General features: G+C 35.9%; 1 protein-coding gene and 1 long non-coding RNA gene across 2 annotated transcripts; one reads left to right on the forward strand and one right to left on the reverse strand.

Moving 5' to 3' along the window:
- Positions 1–3,030: 3,030 nt before the first annotated feature.
- Positions 3,031–16,326, reverse strand: LOC127935325 (sorting nexin-27). The gene is made up of 13 exons (XM_052533107.1): positions 15,913–16,326; positions 11,427–11,658; positions 11,144–11,336; positions 10,076–10,140; positions 9,892–9,996; positions 9,687–9,765; positions 8,387–8,550; positions 7,887–7,976; positions 7,414–7,563; positions 7,160–7,288; positions 6,989–7,048; positions 6,856–6,904; positions 3,031–5,678 (listed from the first exon to the last, which is right to left on the reverse strand). The coding sequence occupies exons 1-13, from the start codon at positions 16,239–16,241 to the stop codon at positions 5,611–5,613; spliced, it is 1,713 nt and encodes a 570-aa protein (XP_052389067.1). The 5' UTR covers positions 16,242–16,326; the 3' UTR covers positions 3,031–5,610.
- Positions 16,327–16,585: 259 nt separating this feature from the next.
- On the forward strand, positions 16,586–18,321 carry LOC127935334 (uncharacterized). The gene is made up of 2 exons (XR_008148066.1): positions 16,586–16,979; positions 17,083–18,321. It is a non-coding gene; the product is annotated as an uncharacterized LOC127935334 (long non-coding RNA).
- Positions 18,322–21,360: the final 3,039 nt, after the last annotated feature.

The following is a 21,360-nucleotide window of genomic DNA, read 5'->3' on the forward strand; positions in this document are numbered from 1 at the left end:
CACTCGCCTCTCTCCGTGAATGTGCTGCGCTGGCACATTGACTTGTCCAGATTTACCGTGCTCACTCAGATGGAGAAAAAGAGGATATAGGGGAATAAGAGTGAGTGTGTGTGGCAAATAAAGGTGATGGCACAGAGATATGCCAGAGATGATGATTGTGCGTATGAGCCGGAGAAGAACAGAGCCAGTCTTGTGTGAAGGTAAAACTAGTGTGCGTTTGAGCATGAATGATGACACTATGGTAGATAATTGTTAGACTGGCATCTCAATGTGTCAGAAATATAAAGAGTTGAATGTAACTGTAAAGATCTATATGTTTTAAAACTACATGTGTACTGAAATGGGCTCAAAATGGTGAAATTAAATTCTTAAGGAGCATTAAATGCATGAAGTCAGTTTAAAATCAGATAAATAGGTCTTTATCAGGTAAGAGGGTGACAGGGTGGAACCATATTGATTACCGACAACCTTGAAAAGGCAGCATATATTTGAAGATGCATGAACATTTACTCTCTCAAATTGTTAATTGTCTTTTTTTTTCAGTGTCATTCTTTGTCCCCCTTAAAGACACTGACACAAACACGTATTGGCTGATCTCTGAATTGTTCCTCCTGTGACGCCGTCTATAATATTGCTGGCATGCGGCCGACGATCAATAGCTTTTAATTAACGGGGTAAGATGGGCACGGTCGATACTAATGACAAGGGAGAGTGAGAGAGAGTGATTGAGAGAAAGGGATGGGGCTGTTTAGGGGAAATAAAGCAAGATATAAAGATGAAGGTCTGTAAACGAAAGTAAGTGAGAGAATTTTGTAAGTGTACTGCAGGTCAGGGGTCTCCAAACTTGCTTTGAAACCCCAAATATGATTTACATATAAATATGTGAAAATATTATTTTCATAAGATGACTGTATCACTGTACTGTTTTTGTATATCCTATTGTATTTATAAAATAAAATCCCATGATGATCCCTTGAGTTCCACTTTTAGAAAAAAAAAACATGAATTATATAAATTTAAGTAAATATTTAATTTAATTGTAATAGGTTTTACTTTTATTTTATTTGTATTTTTCACATGTAATAATAATAATGAAAACATTTTACAAATTTTGTTATTATCATAATAAGAATAGTTAATAAGGGTAGTCTAACAATAATTTAAAATGTAAACACTTTACATATTATAAATAAAATAATATAATTATTAATACTTTACAATGTGAGCCTTTACATGTTGTTATAATAATAATAATAATAATAATAATTAAAATATAAATGCACACCTTATAATAATTAATATAATAACATGGTTTTAAAATTATGATTAAAACCCTGCGGATAAGCAAATACCACTGTAACATGTAAAAGCAATAGAATAAAGATGCAGTGAGAATCCTTCCTGGTTTGATGAGTGGGTTTTTCATGGGAGCCTTTGTTAGCACTGATTTGGCTGGCTAAAACACCTTCAGTCCAGTGGAGTGAACACAAGTGGTCCTATGAGACCACTGCGCTCTTTCAAACACACTTCCCATCCTTCAGACTCTAATCTTTCAAGCATCAGCCACTTACAGGCAGAGACACACATGCACTCTTCAGACAGCTGAGGTCTGAGGTAAAGCAGACCGACACTTCATCCAGTTTGACCTCTGCAGATCGTTGCAGTTTAGAGTTGTATCGATTCCCTCGAACTCCATGGACAGCTTCATCCTTCGATCCCGTAACAGCAATTTATTACATTCTCGATTCCTCTAAACTTTACAGTGCTTTTATGACTTTGTAATTATGTATGTAAATAGTGGGCGGAGCGTGCTAAAGTCTGTAAGTGCCTATGTTTATGTGCACACCATGGGTTACAGTGTAAATGGTCAAATAAAGCTGAAGAACAGCTATTTATATTATTGCCATATAGACAATCAGTTAGAAATGATATTGATACAAATCTTCATTTTGATATGGACATCACTGAAAAGACTTGCAGTGAATCAGATGTTGATTCAGTAACAGCTCTGTTGATTAAATTCACAGTGGGAGTCAGACTGATTAAAACCAGTAATTCATTCATTCAAATAACTGACACAAAACTGAGTTTTAGCTACACTGCTCATGCTGTGTGTTTGATTCAATAAAGAGATCAGGCTCATTAGCTCATTAGACAAACTGCATGCAATTGTACTTCTGAGAAGAAAAAAAATAATTGTAAGATATGTTAAATTGCAATTGTCAGAATTGAGAGTAAAAAGTTTTTTAATTCTTAGGCAGTATTTTTTCTATTATTATTATCGCTGACATACTATTAGATTTTTTATATTATGAATGAGCTTTTCTTTTTTCCATTTTATTTATACTTTTTCAATGTATTTATTTATTCATTTTATGTCTGTTACATTTTTTCAGTATTAGTAATTTTGTTTTAGTTTAACAAGTTTAATTTAGTTTTATTTTAATTTAAATTCTAGTGAAGATTATATATATATTAAATTTAAATTTAAATTAAAGTAAGTTTATGCATTTAGCAGACAACTTACAGTGCATTCAGGCTATCGATTTCTACATATCATGTGTTCCCTGGGAATCGAACCCCCAACCTTGCGCTTGATAGGGTATTCTGTGTATTCTGACACCTTTCCATCAGAACCAACATTAACTTCCTGAGCAATCTGAGCTACAGTATCTCGTCTGTAGCATGATCACATTTATAATTGCCTTTAATTATATTCTCATCTTAGGAACAGACTAATTTGTGTAATGATAATTAAAAATCAAATGCACTCGTCAAAAATTATGAAGCCATTTTATCAAAGTTGTCAGTGGCACACACTGCGTGGTTCTGTTGTAATGCTATATGCTAGAAATAAGCAAGGTTTAAGTTTATAGAGGTTGTACTTTACCATTTCATAAATGTACTTCACCAAAGTGCATGCTGCCTGACTCGCACTCATAAATGTCTATATATTAAAGTGCATTAATGTAATTGGTTACTTATGGGCTGGGATGCATTAGAAAGGTCACCTGAGAGTAACAACACAGATTTTATTTTATTTTTTTCAATAGGTCACTTTATTTAAAATAGTATGTTACAATGTTTCAACCTACATGACATTCTCAAAGCTTTTTTGCGTTTTATAACTCTGGTCAATTTTACCTTCACACTTTTCAAATATAAAACTATTGTATCCCAATATTATTGTTAACTTACGCCATTATCTAGGCTACATGAAATATCTTTTTCCATACAAAGCCCTTGCCGAAACCCACCACAGCAAAGGCCTTGCTTCAGACCCCTTGATTTAGCAGAAAAAATAACTTAATGTTTTCAGTCAGAAGAGCTACAAAGACTCTGTCAGCACTAGACTTAAGCAGTCAAATTTACAGATGAAGCGCAGAACACAGACAAATTGCAGTTAAACTTGATCAGTAATAGTCCCAACACACTGGTTTTTGGGAAAAACATTAATAATACTTTCAATGTGGGCCTAAAAGTAAAGAAAGCACTCGATGGGAGGTTAAGAGTAGGTTAGTGTCTTAAGTTTTAAACTGAAGCGTTATGATGATCTTAAATGGTTGCAGTTCAAGTTAATAACAAAAGAAATCTTTAATAATCATCCATGTTATAAATACATTCTGGTACATTCATATAGTTTTTTTCCCCTGGCACACTGACACAAAATAAGAAACACTGACCAAACAGTTATTATTTTATAGCGCTGGTGAACATTACGAGGTGGAACACTTTTGACATTTTCCGAACAATACAAAAAGTGTCGCACCTGCACTCCTGACGAAAAGACAAATTACACAACCAAAATACACACAGGTCTTACTTTTTTTTCCTTTTCTTCATTCACATTGATAAACTGCCTGAACTCATCAAACACGGAAATAATCAGGACTGAAGACACCAATTAAGTTTTTGTAAATATGCTTAGACCACAGATGCTACTGTGCTGCTATAATAGGAGCCTTTACTCTCCCCAGAGAGCAATCTGATGTAGAACACACACACACACACACACACACATACATTACAAACTCACTTATTGATCAGGGTATCGTAGCCAAGGCGGCTTAAGCATTTGGATGACGATAAGCTGATTTAATCGCAGTATTGTGCTGGAATGGAAAGCTTTTGACTTGCATTAAACATGCATGTCTGTTAAAGGAAAAGTTCACCCTAAAATGAAAATTTGCTGAGTATTTGTTTACTTTCAGGTCATCTGAGATGTAGAGGAGTTTGTTTCTTCATCAGAACAGAACTGGAGAAATTCAGGATTACATCACTTCCTCACCAGTGGATTCTCAGCAATGAATGGATGCATCAATTAACGTCCATCAGTTAATGTCTTGTGAAGTGAAAAGCAAGTGATGTCATTCAAAATTTTCCCATATATCTTCCTCTGAAGAAAATGAGGGCGAGTACATCTTCAGCTAATTTTCATTTTGGGTGAATTATTCTTTTAAGGAAATGGAAAAATTGTGCCTGTTCCTGTGATAAGCGGGGTCCACCAAAATTTTAAGCTATGGTTCTCTGCTTACGTGTAAAAAAACAGCTTACGAGTTACAAAAAGAAAAATGGCAAACAGACCACTTTCGAAAAGACTGTTATTTTAGCACTCGGTGGGGAATTTAAAAAAGCAATTGCCTTCTGTCGATCAGTTCTTCCTGAAACCCCATAAGAAAAGAAGCACTGTTCAAACTGCCCCTTATTGTGTTGTCTCTCTCTGACTGAGCAAGGCAAGCCTCTGCAGTCTCCAACAATAAATAACATGAAAACCAACTCAGACGAAGACTTGATGATGTTCCCTCTGAGACTAGCAAATAAACTCAACTCAAGTCCAACATTATCCTGAGCGCAGCTGCTTGTGTGTTTGATGCCCCCTACAGGTCACTTATGCAAACCACACCTGTCTTTCACTTCTTAATCACACAATCTCTCTCTCTCTCTCTCACACACACACACACACACACACACTTAACTCCTCATTTAATGGGAAGTAAGAAGAAAGAGCCCATTTTAGTCAGTTATACTGGGAAAACCAAGCAATCATGCCATCACAATATGATTTTAGAGAGATCCCATATTAATTGTTTGCTACACAAATAAATTTTTGTTAAGGCATGACGTCCCCTTCCCATATATAACAATTTTTTAGCAATTGTGATAGCGGCTGCTGTTCAAATCACAAAGTGGTCTTTTGTTACTACGCTGCCCTGATAACAGTGCTCGACTTTAGCTAATGCTCTCCAAAATCCAGCCAGTAGACTTTCAGAAGAGCGTGTCTCCTAAACTGACAGCATGGAAGATCTTAAGGTCTGGTCCTATGTGGTATTTTACATGTACTTATGTGAGTTCAAAGTATCTACTGATGAAATGACAGCAGAACCCATTGGTGCAAAACATCCCCGCAGCGATTGTTATGTGTCTGCTCTGCCACGATGATGGCATTTTGCGTTGCCGTGGTTGCCATATGGAATGCTCTGCATCTGAAAGGCACACTTTTGTCTCCGTGGAAACATGGTTGTTGTGGCGTCGCTGGGGTGTTGCTGTGGTCACGTGGTCGTTCTGGTGGTCTGCTCTAGTGTGATGATCCACAGGCTCTAGACAAGAGTTTTAGGAAGTGGCAATCTCGTCCCCTAGGTGGCGCCATCCCTTCTGTTGCTCCAGCGGCGAGAGGTAATCTGCAATTCACAATCGTTTCACTGAGCAGTTCAAATAATGTTTTATGAATTCTGCCTTCTGTTTTACAGGTCCATTAAGTTTAAAATCACAATTACATTCCAACTACAGAAGACATCAGTCCTTTTCAGTGGCCTAGACTGGGGCAGGGTGTATTAAAATGTATTAAATAATCTTTATATTTACAAATATTTATAAATATTATAAACACACACACACACACACACACACACATTATTTATAACAAAAAAATACATTTACAGATTATTTTATGTTTATATTAGAATATTTTATTACAAATTATGTTCCATGTATTAAATAATCTTTATTTAAAATATTTCTTGCATGTATTTCTTATATGCGTGTTTGTATTATACATTGATTTCATTTCTTAAATCAAATAAAAAAGTAAAATTTTTTAAATTTAATTACATTTATTAACATGATAATTATGAAAGAATCTTTATATTTACAGATATTCATGAACACACACACACAAACATATATACATATATATATATATATATATATATATATATATATATACACACACACACACACACACACACACACACACACACACACATATACACACACACACAATTTTTTTAATAAATGTAAAATATTTTGAAATATTGAAATGTACATATCTAATTTTAATGTATGAAATGATTAATTTTGTATAGAAAATTAAATAAAATAATATATATATATATTTTAAATATTTTATATTAATAAATATTAAATAGAAAACCTAATTTAATTGTACTTTATTGCACAAGCACAACTGAAAAATGCAAATATATTATTTGTATTATTTGCTCAATGAATAAAACTGTGTTCAGTAATAAAAGCACATCTGCTAGAGTGTTTCCAGTCTAGCCTACAGTGCAGCTGAATCATTTCCTGCATTTTGTTTTACATAATAAAGGAATGCATTACCATTATTTAATCTTTCGAGAAGGTGCAGGGTTCATTTTATGCACTGATGGTTCAGAGGAGCATCACACGCATGACATGTGACTCTGTACTTGATACTTCAGTAAGTGTGGTAAGAATCAACCAGCATTTCAGGTTTCATTGAGAATATGGTCATCACATGAGTACACTCAGCAAAATCCCATTATAATGTGTGTGTGTGTGTGTGATAAAAAGAGGGCAAAGTGGTTTTCTTCTTACCATTATTACTACAGTTCTTATTGCCTTTGTCTGAAGCCTCGTCTTCAACCTTTAACACATCAAAAAGAAACTCATTAATAACAAACCACAAGAAAGGTAAAGAAACTAAAACAGAAAAGTAAGTTATTCATACCTCTTTCTTCCATTTAAGCTCACAGAAAATCCTCTCAAAGCACTCGTGCATGTAGTTAAACTGGAGAAGCGAACACAAGGGCACAAGATTCAGGGACTATTTCTGTTTCTACAAAACATAATTCCACACTTAAATAATTCAACTCGAATTCAAATTTTTGGGGTGACTTACATAAGGAGTGAATATTTTGACCCAGCGAGGTTTCTTTTCTCCGCGCACATATTCAAAGCAGAAGGCCATACCCTCTTCATCTGTGTCCCATCTTTGCATCTCTGACCATTCGAACATGATCACCTGATTCTGTGAGTCACAGATAAAGCATTACTATGGGCAAAACACCTCAGAATTCGGTGATATGCTTCAGCATATATAAAGGCAAATGAAGCATTCTAGGCATTAAAATGATGTAGTTAACATTCGCGCACCTCAAGAGTGCCGTCCTCTGTGCAGGCGTGCAGTTTGAAATGCTTCATGCTGATGGCTGTGATCACATGACCTTTCCTCCGTGAGTCACATGCACAGTGAGGGAACATCATCTCGTTATATCCCTCACATGATCGCAAAAGACTCAGATACTGAAAAAAAGAACAACCACACAGATGTTTATTTTATGTCAAAACAATATGCGCTTAGATGTTATGTATGTGATATGTAATTGATTTTGCTTTGTGACAAAAAGGCAGTGCATGAGAAAGAACACTACTGAGAAAGGTTTTTTTATTTCTGCTTTTGCTTTAGAGAATTTGAATCTTTGAGGCAAATGTTAGTAAAAGTTGAAAGAAAATAAATTGGCTTGATTTTATTGTTATTTGATTTTGAGGTGAGGCCTGGATGTGTTATTCACAGGTTTCAACGAAAAGATAAAAAGATGCATTCTATGATGGATAAAGTATGAGACCGTTGTCATTTTCCTCTGTTCTGCTAGTTTTTGCAGCTGGTATGCCTTATCCTCCGCTTTAATGAATCCCTTCTTAACATCATCCTGTGCCTGAAGAGAAAAAAAAAAAAAAACATGTAAAAGATGATATGACTGATCTGATTATATAAGTTAAAACGAAGTGCTTTTTAAATTAAAACCACAGATTTAGAGGCATCTTACTGGACTTCAGCTATACAAATACGCCGAATACAATTTCAAGTTAACCTAAACAGGCATGTGTGGGATTAGATGAGGCATTAACTTGACACCTTGCTAACTGTACAAAGTCCATTTGTGCTGTTTATGGTCTGCATTTACTGTAATGTGCAAAGTGTTTGTACTTATTGCTTTAGTCCATAAGAGTCCATCATAAAGACAGTGCTAAATGCCTGTAAACACTATCTATATATATTTTATTTGTAATGAAGGAGAGAATTGACAGTAAACCGAGTTCATCGGTTACGGCCGGTGGGACTGACCTGATGGAAGCAGTAGTGCAGAGCGAGAGGGTTGTCCTGCAGCAGTTCCTCTTCCTGTGTGCTGAAGAGCCACTTCCGCATCGTGAGACACGTCCCGGGGACAGCTGATGTGTAGTTCTGAACATACAGCTTGTGCGGGAACTCATTAGGAGCCAATTTGCGCACTGACAACACAGAAAAAGAGAGAGGTTTTCAGTAAACTACACATGCAAACAGTTTAGTGATTTATGGTGAACCTGATACATTAGAAAACAGCTTTGCATGATGAACAAAACTGAATCTTGAAACCTTGGGGTCAGTCATGTGTATGTGTATATGTATGTGCATGTGTATATATGTGTGCATATTTGTCTGTAGTTATTATGTATAAGGTATATGTATGGATACATATATGTGTGAGATAAACTGTTCTAATTTTCTATGTATGTGTCTTAATATGTATTATTGTTATTTTTATTTTCTTTGCTCAAAATAAAAAAGTATTACGATTACTACAATCGTTTTAAACATTAATTGAAAAATATTTCTGAATTTTTTTTATATATAATAATAATAATAATAATATTTATTAATATTTATATTAAATAAACAGCCTTTTGAGTGGGATCTTTTCAGTGAATTAGCTAATCCAGTTCACAAACTGATTCATTAAATAATTCACTGACTCAAAGATCTAGTCTATTTCAGCACACATAGCTATTGTATGATTAGGAATAGTGCAAAGGACCACTTTAATCAGACTTTTCTGGGATGTTTTCTTTATTTCTGAAACTCGAAAGCCCCACATAATTATGTTTCTACAATAAATTGGATTTATTGTAAATTATTTAGCCATCATATGTGGCATACCCACATGTGCATTATTTACAGACAAACAAACAATCTTCACTCTCAGAAAAAAGGAACAAAGCTGTTACGGGGAGGTGCCCAAGCCAAGGTCAAAAATCTTTGTACCTTATTTACCCCTAAATGGTAAATATTAGTGGCTCAAAGGTACATATTACAAATTTAAAAGTACATAAGTATCTGAAGTGTTCATATTAGTACCTTTTGAAAGTGACATTTCTGTAATGTTTTCTCTAAGAGTGATCTATGAGAAGGGTTTTGCGGATGATTCACACTGAAGTTTGTGCACACAAGGGGCAGTTAAATCGCCCTTACTAAGGATCATGAATGCAATTGCTTTTGATTTCATAAGGTCATCCGCTTTCCACAGTGAATACCTAAAAGTTTTCTTCTTGTCGAGCCAGAAACTGATTCAGAACACTAACACTTGAAGGAAAATCTAGTAAATGCTCACCAAACGATTGGTTAATAACTTCAAAGAGAGCAAAGTAACTGGCCATGATGCTGTCCATTCCAACCTTCACGACAAGAGCCTGAACAAGAGGAGGAAATGATACTTGTTTACGACGAGGATGAGCTTTAGCTGAGGTGCTTGAGTTGATATTTGAATAGACAGACTGTGTTATCTGAGTGCCAGACTTTGGTGGATGATATTTTACCTGGTAAACCTGGTCAGTGGTGCTATTCTTTCGGACTCTCACTGAGGCTGTGGTTTTATCAGGCAGCGCTATCCGGAGCTCCACATCAGTTATCCCGTTGTGGTTCTTTAACACAAGACAAACAGTGCTGCTGAGCAAAACTATTTTTACACAGATCTACAGTGTTTGCGCACACATACTTTACCTCATTTGATTCAGACAGGAATTCTTGCATGATGTCACTCTCACCGATGACCCGCACTGAGCACACTGAAACATGTCGATAGACAGAGAGAAAGGAAGGATATATATTTATATCGAGAAGTACATTTCATAGCTCATGTGTCTATCATAAACACCCTGTGAACAAGCATGCAGACCACTTCCATTGTAAATAAATTAATGTGTACATTTTAAAGTTTAAAAAAAGTAGTAAGGTCACATTTTACCCTCCCAAAATTACACAAAGATGACTATTTTATAATCATTAATTAAAATTTAATAAAAAAAATTGTATTTACCCAGCGTTATTAACTAAAACTATACAAAATATTTTTGGTAATTAACAAATAATTTAAATATAAACATATATATATATATATATATATATATATATATATATATATATATATATATATATATATATATATATATATATATATATATATATATTTATTTATTATGTGTTGAATAAAGTGGCATTTAAATGTTGTTTTATTAAACAGACATACAGTAAAGAATGGAAAATTATTATTGGCAGTAAGATTAAATTGTAGGTGGGAGTAAGAAAATAAATGGGACCAGGACACATTAAAAACAAGACCTGCATTTTTTCATCATTGAGGTTAATCTGACCTTTAGCCCCTTTCACACTGCACGTCGGACCCGGCAAATTGCTGGAACATTGAAAACCCATTGAACCTGGGTCGGGGACCTAGTAACATTGCCGGATTCAATCCCGGGATGAGCGCTGTCTGAACAAAACCCAGATCTAATGCAGTGTCGTAATGATGATGCACGTTATTGTGCGACTCTTTTACCGTCTGTTTTGAAGAAAGATCAACGTTTGCGACAAAAATTTTTTGCAAACTGTAATGAAGCAGAGATCAATTTGTTCCTCACTTTCCACGTTGACCTGGGTAATCATTGGCAGTGTGAAAGTGCAAAATCTAGCAACCCGGGAACAATTGCCAAAACACTTTACCCGTGTATTTGCCAAAATGGCAGTGTGAAAGGGGCTTTTATTTCCTCCTCTCTCTGTCCTCGGTCTCACCTCTCTCCAGGTATTCCTCCAAGCCTCTCCTGCGAGCATCCAGCTGTGGTTCAGACAGAGAAAAGGGCCATTTCCCTGGCAGCTTTGGGAAATTGTAGTTGGAGAACTCTCTCTTCAGGTTCTGATGAAGTATTGCGAACTCCCGGTAACGCTTCGAGCACAGCTGTCTGCCCGACATGTACACGTTATACACCTAAGACAGGAGGAGCAAGATGACAAAGATTAGGAGCACTGAACAACAGCCAAAAAAGTCAAATGCTTTCTTACTTTCTGCACAACTCACCACAAACTTCTCCGAGTGCTGTTCCACATGTTTGTATGTGGGGATTGAAATGGGGACGGCCTGCTTGTCGCTGTAGTCGTAAGTGGGCTGCAAAGTGCTTTCCTCGCCGCCATCAAGTCCGTCCGCTTCCTGTGCCGGCACAGAGAGCACGGTCAACACCAGCTCCCTCTCGCCAGCCCTGATCAGATCCACCACCTGCTTATGAGTCGCCCCCTCCACGCTCACCCGGTTACTGCAGGAGACAAGGGTCTTGTTACAGGGGTGAAATATTAAGATGAGTTTGGGGTCAGTATGCTTTTGAAAGAAGTCTCACCAAGGCTGCATTTATTTAATCAGTCAAAACAGTAAAATATTACAATATCAAATATTCGAATATTGGCCATCTGCATCAAGCAATGAGATCTTTAGTAATAAAACAATCCAAAAATGTGTTTCTTCATCATCGAAACAAAGGTTCCTGTTTTTAAACTGGTATAAAAAGCCACTAAACAATTTGAGGAAATGAAACACAGAGTAGTTTACTAAGCAAAAGTTTACATTTCATGTAGAGAACTGACGATGCCTTTTTTAAAAGCCTCTATTTTATAAAGGTTTTCAGTTAATAAAGGTTGAGGGTCATTGGGATCTCCATTCAGTTATGAATTATTATTGCATGTGCACATGAGCCCAGCAACAATGACAGAGACAGCACATGCCACCTGCCCATCAATTATTACCACCATCACTTATTCATAAACTGGGAGACAGATGGAGGGAGAACGTATATTTCATGACGGGACACAATAGGAGTAGACAGAGCTGACAGACCAGCCTTTTCTACACTACCCTGAATCAAATTCATTAGTGATTTGATTGATTATAATAAAAGGGGGAGGGAGATTAAAAATGCAAAGCTCTTCTGCAATAATTGATTTAATCTAAATAAATCCACAATATGAAGACAGCACTTCTAGTAATGGTTAATTCATTATGTAAATAGAAACATATCTTCTTCTTACAAACAGAAACATAAAACCAAAAAATATGATACTATGTATTCGGTCAAAACAATGGCTCTCTGAATTGAAGAGATCCAACCATTCACACCCAATACGCAAACGTTTCATCCTTTAATCCAGTTCATTCTAAAAACACAGGCTTGAAGACTTGAACATGCTGAATAATGAGTTCGCAACAGGAACAAACTGTGTGTCATGACATTCACGTGACTGCAGCGATTCCCTGATTCGGTCAAAACTTCCTCATTTTAAGACTGGAAGTACCGCTAACTGTTAAAAAAAAAAAAAAACTGTTGAAGATGAAAACTTGACATATTATAAACACACCATATTGTTTTTCTTTTCCTTCAACATATTCACGTTTAAATCACTGAACCGAGGACAGGCGCGCACCAAAGACTGAAAAGGGATAAACCGCTTCAAACTCATGAATAAACTCAGCCAAGGTTTGTGAAGCCACTTCTTCTTCCTTAAAGAAGTTCCTCAGTAGACCAGCCCTGGGCTGATGAAACCTTTTACATACTAGATTTACTAGATTTCCAAAAAGAATAAAAGATCATTTTAAAGTGACCCTATTATGGATTTATTTAAATGACCTTTCATGCTGTGTGTAACACAGTAAGTGAATGAAAACATCCTGCTAAGTTTGAAAACTGAAAGTGCACCATGTTGACGTCAACATAAAACATTAGCATACTGTTCGCCCGCTTGTTGGTCTTAGACAATGAAGGTGTTTTTTGACCTTGCATGCATGTCATCCTGTTATTGGGGACTTCCATAACCAAAATATATACCTTTCATAACCCATAATAGGGGCACTTTGAAACATTGCATAAATAAATAAATAGATCTTGAAAGCACCAGTTCTCAAACATTATCCCAAACGAGCAGTAGATATTTTACAATAGTCTAGAAGCAACATTTAAAGGGATTGTCCATCAACAATGAAACTGTCATAATTTACTCAGCCTCATAACTTTTTTTCTTCTGTGGAACAGAAAAGAAGATATTTTGAAGGATGTTGGTAACCAAAGAGTTTCAGGTTCCTGTTGACTTTCATGGTATGAATTTCTTTAATAAAAAACAGTGTTGAAGTCAATGGGAACCTGAAACTGTTTGAAAGTCGTACAGTTTTGCAATGACAGTAAATGATGACAACATGTTCATTTTTGGGTGGGCATCCCCTTAACATAACATTCACACTGATTAACACAAAAACAAACACAATCCAGAAAAAGCTGTATTTTCAAAGCTGATTTGTTTGAAAAGACTATTTTTTCCCTTAAAACTTGAAACATAAAAAAATTTTCCTCAAGAATTTCCGGTGAATTATTGGAGGTAAACTGTAAAGAACATGTTCATATTAGGTGTAAAAGTGAAATGTTGTTTAAATGAACTGAACTTGATCGAGGCTAAATAAGAACCTTCATGTCCCTAATAACCCTTTGCATTTCCTTCCTTTCAAGGAGGGGTAAATGTTTTCATGACATTTTCAATGAATGCAATGTGTCAACGTGGTATAAAATTAGCAACACTGATTCAGATCTTGGTCACTGTGATGTATTGTAACTATGAAGTATTTTAACATCAGTTCTTATACACAAATAAAAAATCTTCTGACACTAGTGTGCAGTGCAAGAAGGATTTCTTTGTTTAAATGCCATGAGCTCATCTAGGCCTAATACATACAAATTAGATTCAAATAAGTTAAAGAGTGTCAGGGCAAAGAGTTTTGAGTGAACTGGAAACAACACACCACCAGAGTGGCATGATGAAGAACTACACCACTTTCTGCCTTATTTCTTCTGATTTATCCATAAGATAAAACAGTGACCCCAATACATCCGTGCAATACAAAATGCCAGTCACACCTCCAAATGACTAATTATGGCCAGCAACATGGCTCTATACATGCATAATGCAGCTTATGAGTTAATATTCACTGCAGAGCGTCTGCAAAATATTCACCGCAGGAAGACACTTTCTTATCACTGTTCTCAATGTTCACACAGTCTCTCTATTGCTCAATGACCATTTAATCAGCTGATATTGTGAAATGAAATTAGCAGCCTTGCTGATTAAAAAGATCAGTCATTCTGCCTTATGTCAAAATTTACTGACAGCCTTATCAAAGGATATATTTTCAAATATTCTCCTGTGACGTCTGAGCAAATATTATTCGTAGTTCACATGACATGCTAAAAACTAGAATGCTTGGCAGCCTATATAATACTGCTAGTGCTATATATGTGATATGGGTTATGCATAATACATTACTGTTCAAAAGTTTAGGGTCAGTAAGATTTTATATATATATTTTAAAGCAATAGTTTTATTTGAGCAAGGACACATTAAATTCATCAAAGGTGACAGTAAAGACATTTATAACGTTACATAAGATTTTTTCTCCAATAAAATCTGTTCTTTTCAACTTTCAACAACTACTCGTCAAAGAATGCTGGAACAAAACTGAACAGTTTCCAAAAGAAGAAGAAAAAGAAATATTTCTTTAAAAATATTATTTGAATGAAATCCTGAAGATGTGGCATTGAAGACTGATGTAATGGCTACTGAAAATAAATATAATGTCAAATATTTCCTAATAAATTTTAATAATATCTCAGATTGTATTGTATCTAATAAAAGCAGACTTGCAAGCATGAGACTTTTCAAAAACGTTAAAAAGTCCTACTGGTCCAAAACCTTTATGGTGTGTATAATGAAAAAAAAACATTCACTAAAAATATCAGAAAACAGCAATTGTGTTTTCATTTTTAAGCTTGTTCAATCTTACACAAGGGATGCTCTATTAAGCAGCAAAATGGAAATCTCAAAGCTGCTACATATTGGGATATTCATCTCTAAATATAATTTAAATGTGTGTTTGTTTTAGATATAAATTTTATGTAATCTTATTTGCTATTATGTGTGCATTCTATCGGCCAGCCAGTGCTCCATATACAAGTAATAGCTATTTAAAACACATTCGAGCTCACCATCACTTTTATAGTCTGCCGTCTTTTTTATATGATCGATCATATGCATTTGCACGGCCGGGCTCACAGCTAGTACAATTTAAGATGCTAACGTGTCAGGACCTCTATTGATCAGCAGTATCAGCGATAAGATATCAACATGACAGCATGTTATCATGCAGCTGTCATGCATCAACAAGTCACCAAGCGCGAGACTCATGAGCGTCACTGGAACCACGCACGAACTATTGAACACCCCAAACCAATGATTTCACAACAACCGTATACCGTTAGAGAACTTCCCATTATGCGTTATCTGCTCACGTATTACATAATAATGATCTGTTTATTGTATTAGCAGGGATGTGCACGAGCACGAAAGCTTAAACAATTAACGTTAGCCTACACAGATCCTTATGCTAACGTCAAGCCAACAGTGCGCCTGGGTAACGTTAACTGTGTCAAACAGACTAACAGCAGTGCAATGTTGAATTTTAGGATGAAATGACTTACACTTCTAGTATTCGGTCTCCTTTCACTATACCGGCCCGGTCCGCCGCACCCCCGGGGAGCACGGCGCTAACATGCTGGAGAGGAGCGTACAGCTCCCCGTTAATGCTCCGCAGCTGGCCGCCTTCGCTCACTTGTCCTCGGACGTTGAATCCGTAACCCGATTCCGACTTTACTATCCGAACCACGCGCGGACCCGAAGTCACCAGGGTCGGGGTCTGGCTTTGGCTTCCAGAACCGACCATCCCCGATCCGTCAACGCGGGACGCTGCTGCGGGTAACAGTGACGGAGAAGCGGGCCGAGCAGTCTCATCTCCTTCGATTTCCGCCATCTTTAACTCGTTTTGTTTTAACCCCTCTCCTCTTCCCGTAGGCCTTCAAAACAACAAGCCAGAAATACGTTGACCCGCCCAACCATCACAAGATTTCTTTCACTTTCTCTCTCAGACTGTGTCCAGTGTCTTTAGAGGGAACAAGAAGGCCCCTGTGGAGACTGGCAGTCTGTTTTGGTGAAAGATTCTAGTATGAGGATATCTTGTTTTGTATACGTTTGCAAGCACAATTGTGGAAGTTTGAAGACAATTTAAAGAACTACAGCGATACAATTTCACCATAGCAAATTATTAAAGACATCAGAATGCCTATAATCTCTTAGATTACACATTTTTGGTACCGTAGCAGGGCTCTCAAGTTTTGAACTGAGTTCAGAGTGAGATTTTGCCCGCGGTCGCGATGGCGGCAGGGGTTTGATGGGGACGGGTGTCTGATCTCATAAATGACACATATTCTTACAAATAAAATAATATTTATTTAATTCAGCATTTATTTGTGTGTGTGTGTGTGTGTGTGTGTGTGTGTGTGTGTGTGTGTGTGTGTGAGAGAGAGAGAGAAAATGGTCAGTGCTGTTTATAGTAGGTGTTGGTAGCTGGTTTTGAGGCCAGGGGTTGGTGGCTCCCATTTGAAGCACTGTGGTTCCAGGCCAGCCATTTTTCACAGTTCCATCAAGTGCTAAGCTGTTCCTGGTTTTGGTCTTGTTTAATCCCACCATGGAGAAAACCCTCTCAGCATAGGTATTTGAATGAGCAAGCACTAACACTAATGCAGCTATTTTAGAAAGCCTCCCTGCTTATGTCCCTCACACCTTGATGGACACAGGAGTTCTCTTGTCTGCAGACTAAGCACCAGTAAAAAGAGCTGGTGGTTCCCATTGTGATGAATGGCCATCGTGTTGACCACTCCTTCTTAAAGGAACACCTACAGGTGGCTGCTCTACATAACCCTCTCTTTTTCCCTGTTTCCAGTGGCTTCTCCACTGTTTCCTCTATGGTCCTCCACAGTCTCTTCCATGCACCCATCCTCTACTGGCACTCCCTCCCCTACTGTATTCTCCACAGCCTCCTCCTCTGACCTAGCCACCTTTTTAGGGAGCTGGGCCCGCATTCATAATGATTTTAAGAAAGTCCTCTCAGAAAACTCTTAATTTAGCTTAAAAACTTTTACATAGGAGTCTTAGCTTTAAAGCAATTCGGGACCGATCTGAGAGCAACTCTGACTAAGGAAAAGACAAAAACGTTCATCTTAGTGAGGAGGCGGGGTTGACCCCGTTGCTATGTATGACACAATCTTTTGAAGACTGTGATTGGTTGGTAGTCCAAGAAGGAAAAAAAGAGTGATTTTAAGTATAGGGTCTATTCTAATTCTCACTTTGAATTTACATGCGTAATTTTTCCTATTTGACCGTTCTCTCTCTCTCTCTCTCTCTCACACACACACACACACACACACACACACACACACATTATATGTGTGTATATGAATTCTATTTTTTTATTTACCATGCTTTTAATTTCCTATAAGATATTTGATTGGTTAGAATGATAAAAATTGCTCGACTCTTTCTAATTACAGTGATTGCTGTCCTATTTAAGTGGCGGTTTGAATGTTGGTTCTAATGTATCAAACATGGAATCAAAGCCAAGAAGGGCGAGAAAGCCAAACTGGACAGAGGAACAGTGTTTACTGTTACCCCAGTTAGTGGATGAACACCAGGACATTCTTAAAGGAAAATTCAGACACAGCAAGGGCAAGAAGCAGACATGGGAGCGTATAGCACAAACTATTAACGGTTCATTCCCTGCTTGTGCGCACCTATAAGCCTGCTATATTCATAAATGCAGTTTTTTGAGCCTGCAAGGTGGGAATGTCCAGTGGAAACGAAATGAACTGCGAACACAATAAGATGTTCTGAAAGTGCTGTAATTGTTTGTGTGATCACTCTGCTTACAGAAGGTTGTGACAGACTCAAATCATCACTATTGCATTGTTGCATGTTCCCAGTTGCCAAATATCGTAATGTAGTGATTACTTTAATTTATATATTAAATTATATTATATTAAATTATATATAATCTATACCGTCTTATTAACTCATTGTCATCCATTGTCTGCAACACATTTCTTCTGCCTCTTCATCTTTCTGCCATTTTCTCCTCTGCTAAAGAAACTCTTAAGCCTCTTAAAAGTCCTCGTCTGTGCTCATAACAAATTTTACCTTAAGACCTCTTTTAAGGGATAAGATGCTTTCTGAATTACTTTTTTCTTAACTAGGATTTTTTTCTTTAATTTTAAAAGTAAACGCCCATATTTCTAAGAATTTTCTTAGAATTTTGTCACTAGGAACTACTTTTTGCATTAAGATTCTTTATGAATACGGGCCCAGATCTTTTAGAACAAAGCATGAAAGATTGCTCCTTTGCCTCTTCCCTGACATCTTTGAAATAGACGAATGCAATAATCAATATTATACATTGGATAAAATATAATGAAATAGCCTAGGCAAAACGTTTTGAAAATGGGGACCAGGATGAGGTGCAGTAAAAATAAAAGGAAAGAAATTTTTTTTTTTTTTTAAACTATTATGGATACTGCCATACAAGTATTATGGATAGGCCTATTATAGAAGTCTCTTATATAAAACTGTCAGAGTAGCCCCGCATCCTCTTCAACGTGTAACTTTGGCAATAAAAAAATAATAGTGGGCTAATAATAGGCACAAAAGCTACGGCCGACCACGTATAATGGCCAAAATTGCGTGCGTGTCGGGGTCATAATAACCATCAGACCAAAACATATCTTAGACTGTTTTTAAAAAATGTTAAATTAATATATTGATAAAAAAAAAACATATAGTGAAAATCTGTGTCATTGTCTTGACAAGTCTGTAACCGTAACGTTACCTACTTCAGCGAGTCTGGATCTGTGTTGCACACGAGCCTGTAAAAATCTTACCCGGATACAGCAATGCTATTTTCTGATTGGTTGATCGGTAGCTATATTTTTTTATTCGTTTAGCTGGTGCGTGTCAGGGCCTTCGGGGAACTCACTTGATTCCTCTACGTTACCTGTTTCACTGTTTACAAAAATAGCGCCGCAACTTGGTGGGCGTTATCCTCGTAATGTCTCTGTGCGTGAGAAATACAAGGTGTGGCGTGTGAGCGTGTGAACGGGTTGAAATGCGTGAGTCTCACGCCCAATGCGTGAGACTTGAGAGCCCTGCGTAATCTGATTACTTTTGGATTACATTTAGATTACATTTGTGCTAACCCTTATTGGATAGCACAAATATTGAATTAGCCTAATCTTGTACTATTTTGACATATACCACGAAAAAATACCAACAAGAGCCACAATTGCTACTTTTTCAAGTGCAAAGTGTTGACAGTTAAACACTGATGTGCCTTACTGTTGTAGTGTTTGCTAGTAACACTGAATAAAATTTATAATTAATTACTTATAATTAAGTAAAATTTGAAATCAGATACTAAAAATATTAGGTTAAATATTTAATCGAATAAAACACTAGGAGTGCATATGAATGTATCAATGAAAAAATATATATATCTAGACATGAATTTTGAAAAAGACTAAAAAAGGAAGAAAAAAGGAAATTTAGGAGAATCAATGAATTGTGAACAATTTATTACCATTGTGTAAATAAAATGTAATCATGTAATCCATACAAAAGTAACTGATTACGAGTATTTTAAAAAAGTAGTTTACCCTAATTACAAGTACTTGAGTTTTGGAATCTGATTACGTAATCCAGTTTACATTACATGTAATCCGTTACTACCTAGCTCTGTATATATATATATATATATATATACTTTGTGTGTGTGTGTGTGTGTGTGTGAATTTATCTATACAAAAAATCTATACATAATCTATAACATCATCTTTTTAGCTGTTGTGTAAACAATTGAACCAAGGTAAATAAAACTACACCTACATACATTCTGACAATTGTCAACTCTCAGATTCAGATTTGACTTAATTTTCAGATTTATTATTATTAATATTATTTACTATTAATATTACTATTATTATTAGGCCTACTATTACTCAGATTTTAGCTGAAAGGTTGAACTATGTTCTTAACGAAGAATATTTTTCATATGTTGGTGCAAGTTGTCATATTTTTTACCAAAACTTTAATATATTCTTTATTATTTGTTTATATATTTATTTTTTCATTTCAATTTGTTGTTAAAATTTTCATTACATATGTCTTAACTCTATGTAGTATAACTATATATTGACCTGGGGTATAAGGTCAAATCAGAAATATTCACAGCAGTAAATTGAAACAACTAGTCCTAGTTTCCCCTAAATTTTATGGTCAGTCACACATTAGTAAGATTAAATGTTGTATTTTGATCATTTAGATGGCTATGTGTGATCCGAAATAATAAGGAAAAATAAATTACATATATATAGACAACAAAAACAACATACTTTTGGATAAAGCAACATTGTCCAAAATAAGTGCTTCATCAACTGTGTTGATCTTACTGAATTTAGTTCAAATGGCATAATACTACAGTTCTAGGGTGGATGTGATTAGCTGATTAATTTAATTTAATTTAATTTAATTTAATTTAATTTAATTTAATTTAATTTAATTTTTATATGAATGTCTGTATATGTCTGTCAATGTATGTACGGATGTTTTACGGGTCTTTTCTGCCCTCTTGTGGCATACGAAGAAACGTACGATACAGTTTTGGAGGAGGAATTATTTGGTTTGCTGAAGGGGTGGTTTGCTTTTTGTATTTTTAGCAGTGCAAACAAGTTGGCTAACAGTCTGAAATTTAGCAGCATTGGCAAAGCACTGTGTAAATCAGCAAGACTGTAATGACTTGGTTACTGGGCGATGTGCTATGGTCAAAAGATCTGATCCTGCATTTTATGCATATTTGTCTTGTGCCAGTGGATTATTTTTTGTCTTTATTGCTATTATAGTAGTAGCATTAGTATTAATTAGTTTTAATAGTATATATTATGTAATATTATATATTATGGATACTAAAATGTTGCACTGCATTATAAAACAGAAAATTATATGACCACGAGGAAGCCACAAAATTACAGGTTTCTTTAAACATAAGCAAG

The sequence above is a fragment of the Carassius gibelio genome, chromosome A19, assembly GCF_023724105.1.
Source record: "Carassius gibelio isolate Cgi1373 ecotype wild population from Czech Republic chromosome A19, carGib1.2-hapl.c, whole genome shotgun sequence".
In the NCBI taxonomy this organism is placed as follows: domain Eukaryota; kingdom Metazoa; phylum Chordata; class Actinopteri; order Cypriniformes; family Cyprinidae; genus Carassius; species Carassius gibelio.

Coding starts and splice junctions, on each gene's coding strand:
- LOC127935325 (XM_052533107.1), bottom strand. CDS start 16,241: ATGGCGGAAATCGAAGGAGATGAGACTGCTCGGCCCGCTTCTCCGTCA. Junction 9,997..10,075: donor TCCTGTCTGAATCAAATGAG/GTAAAGTATGTG, acceptor CTTGTGTTAAAG/AACCACAACGGGATAACTGA. Junction 9,766..9,891: donor CCACTGACCAGGTTTACCAG/GTAAAATATCAT, acceptor CCTCTTGTTCAG/GCTCTTGTCGTGAAGGTTGG.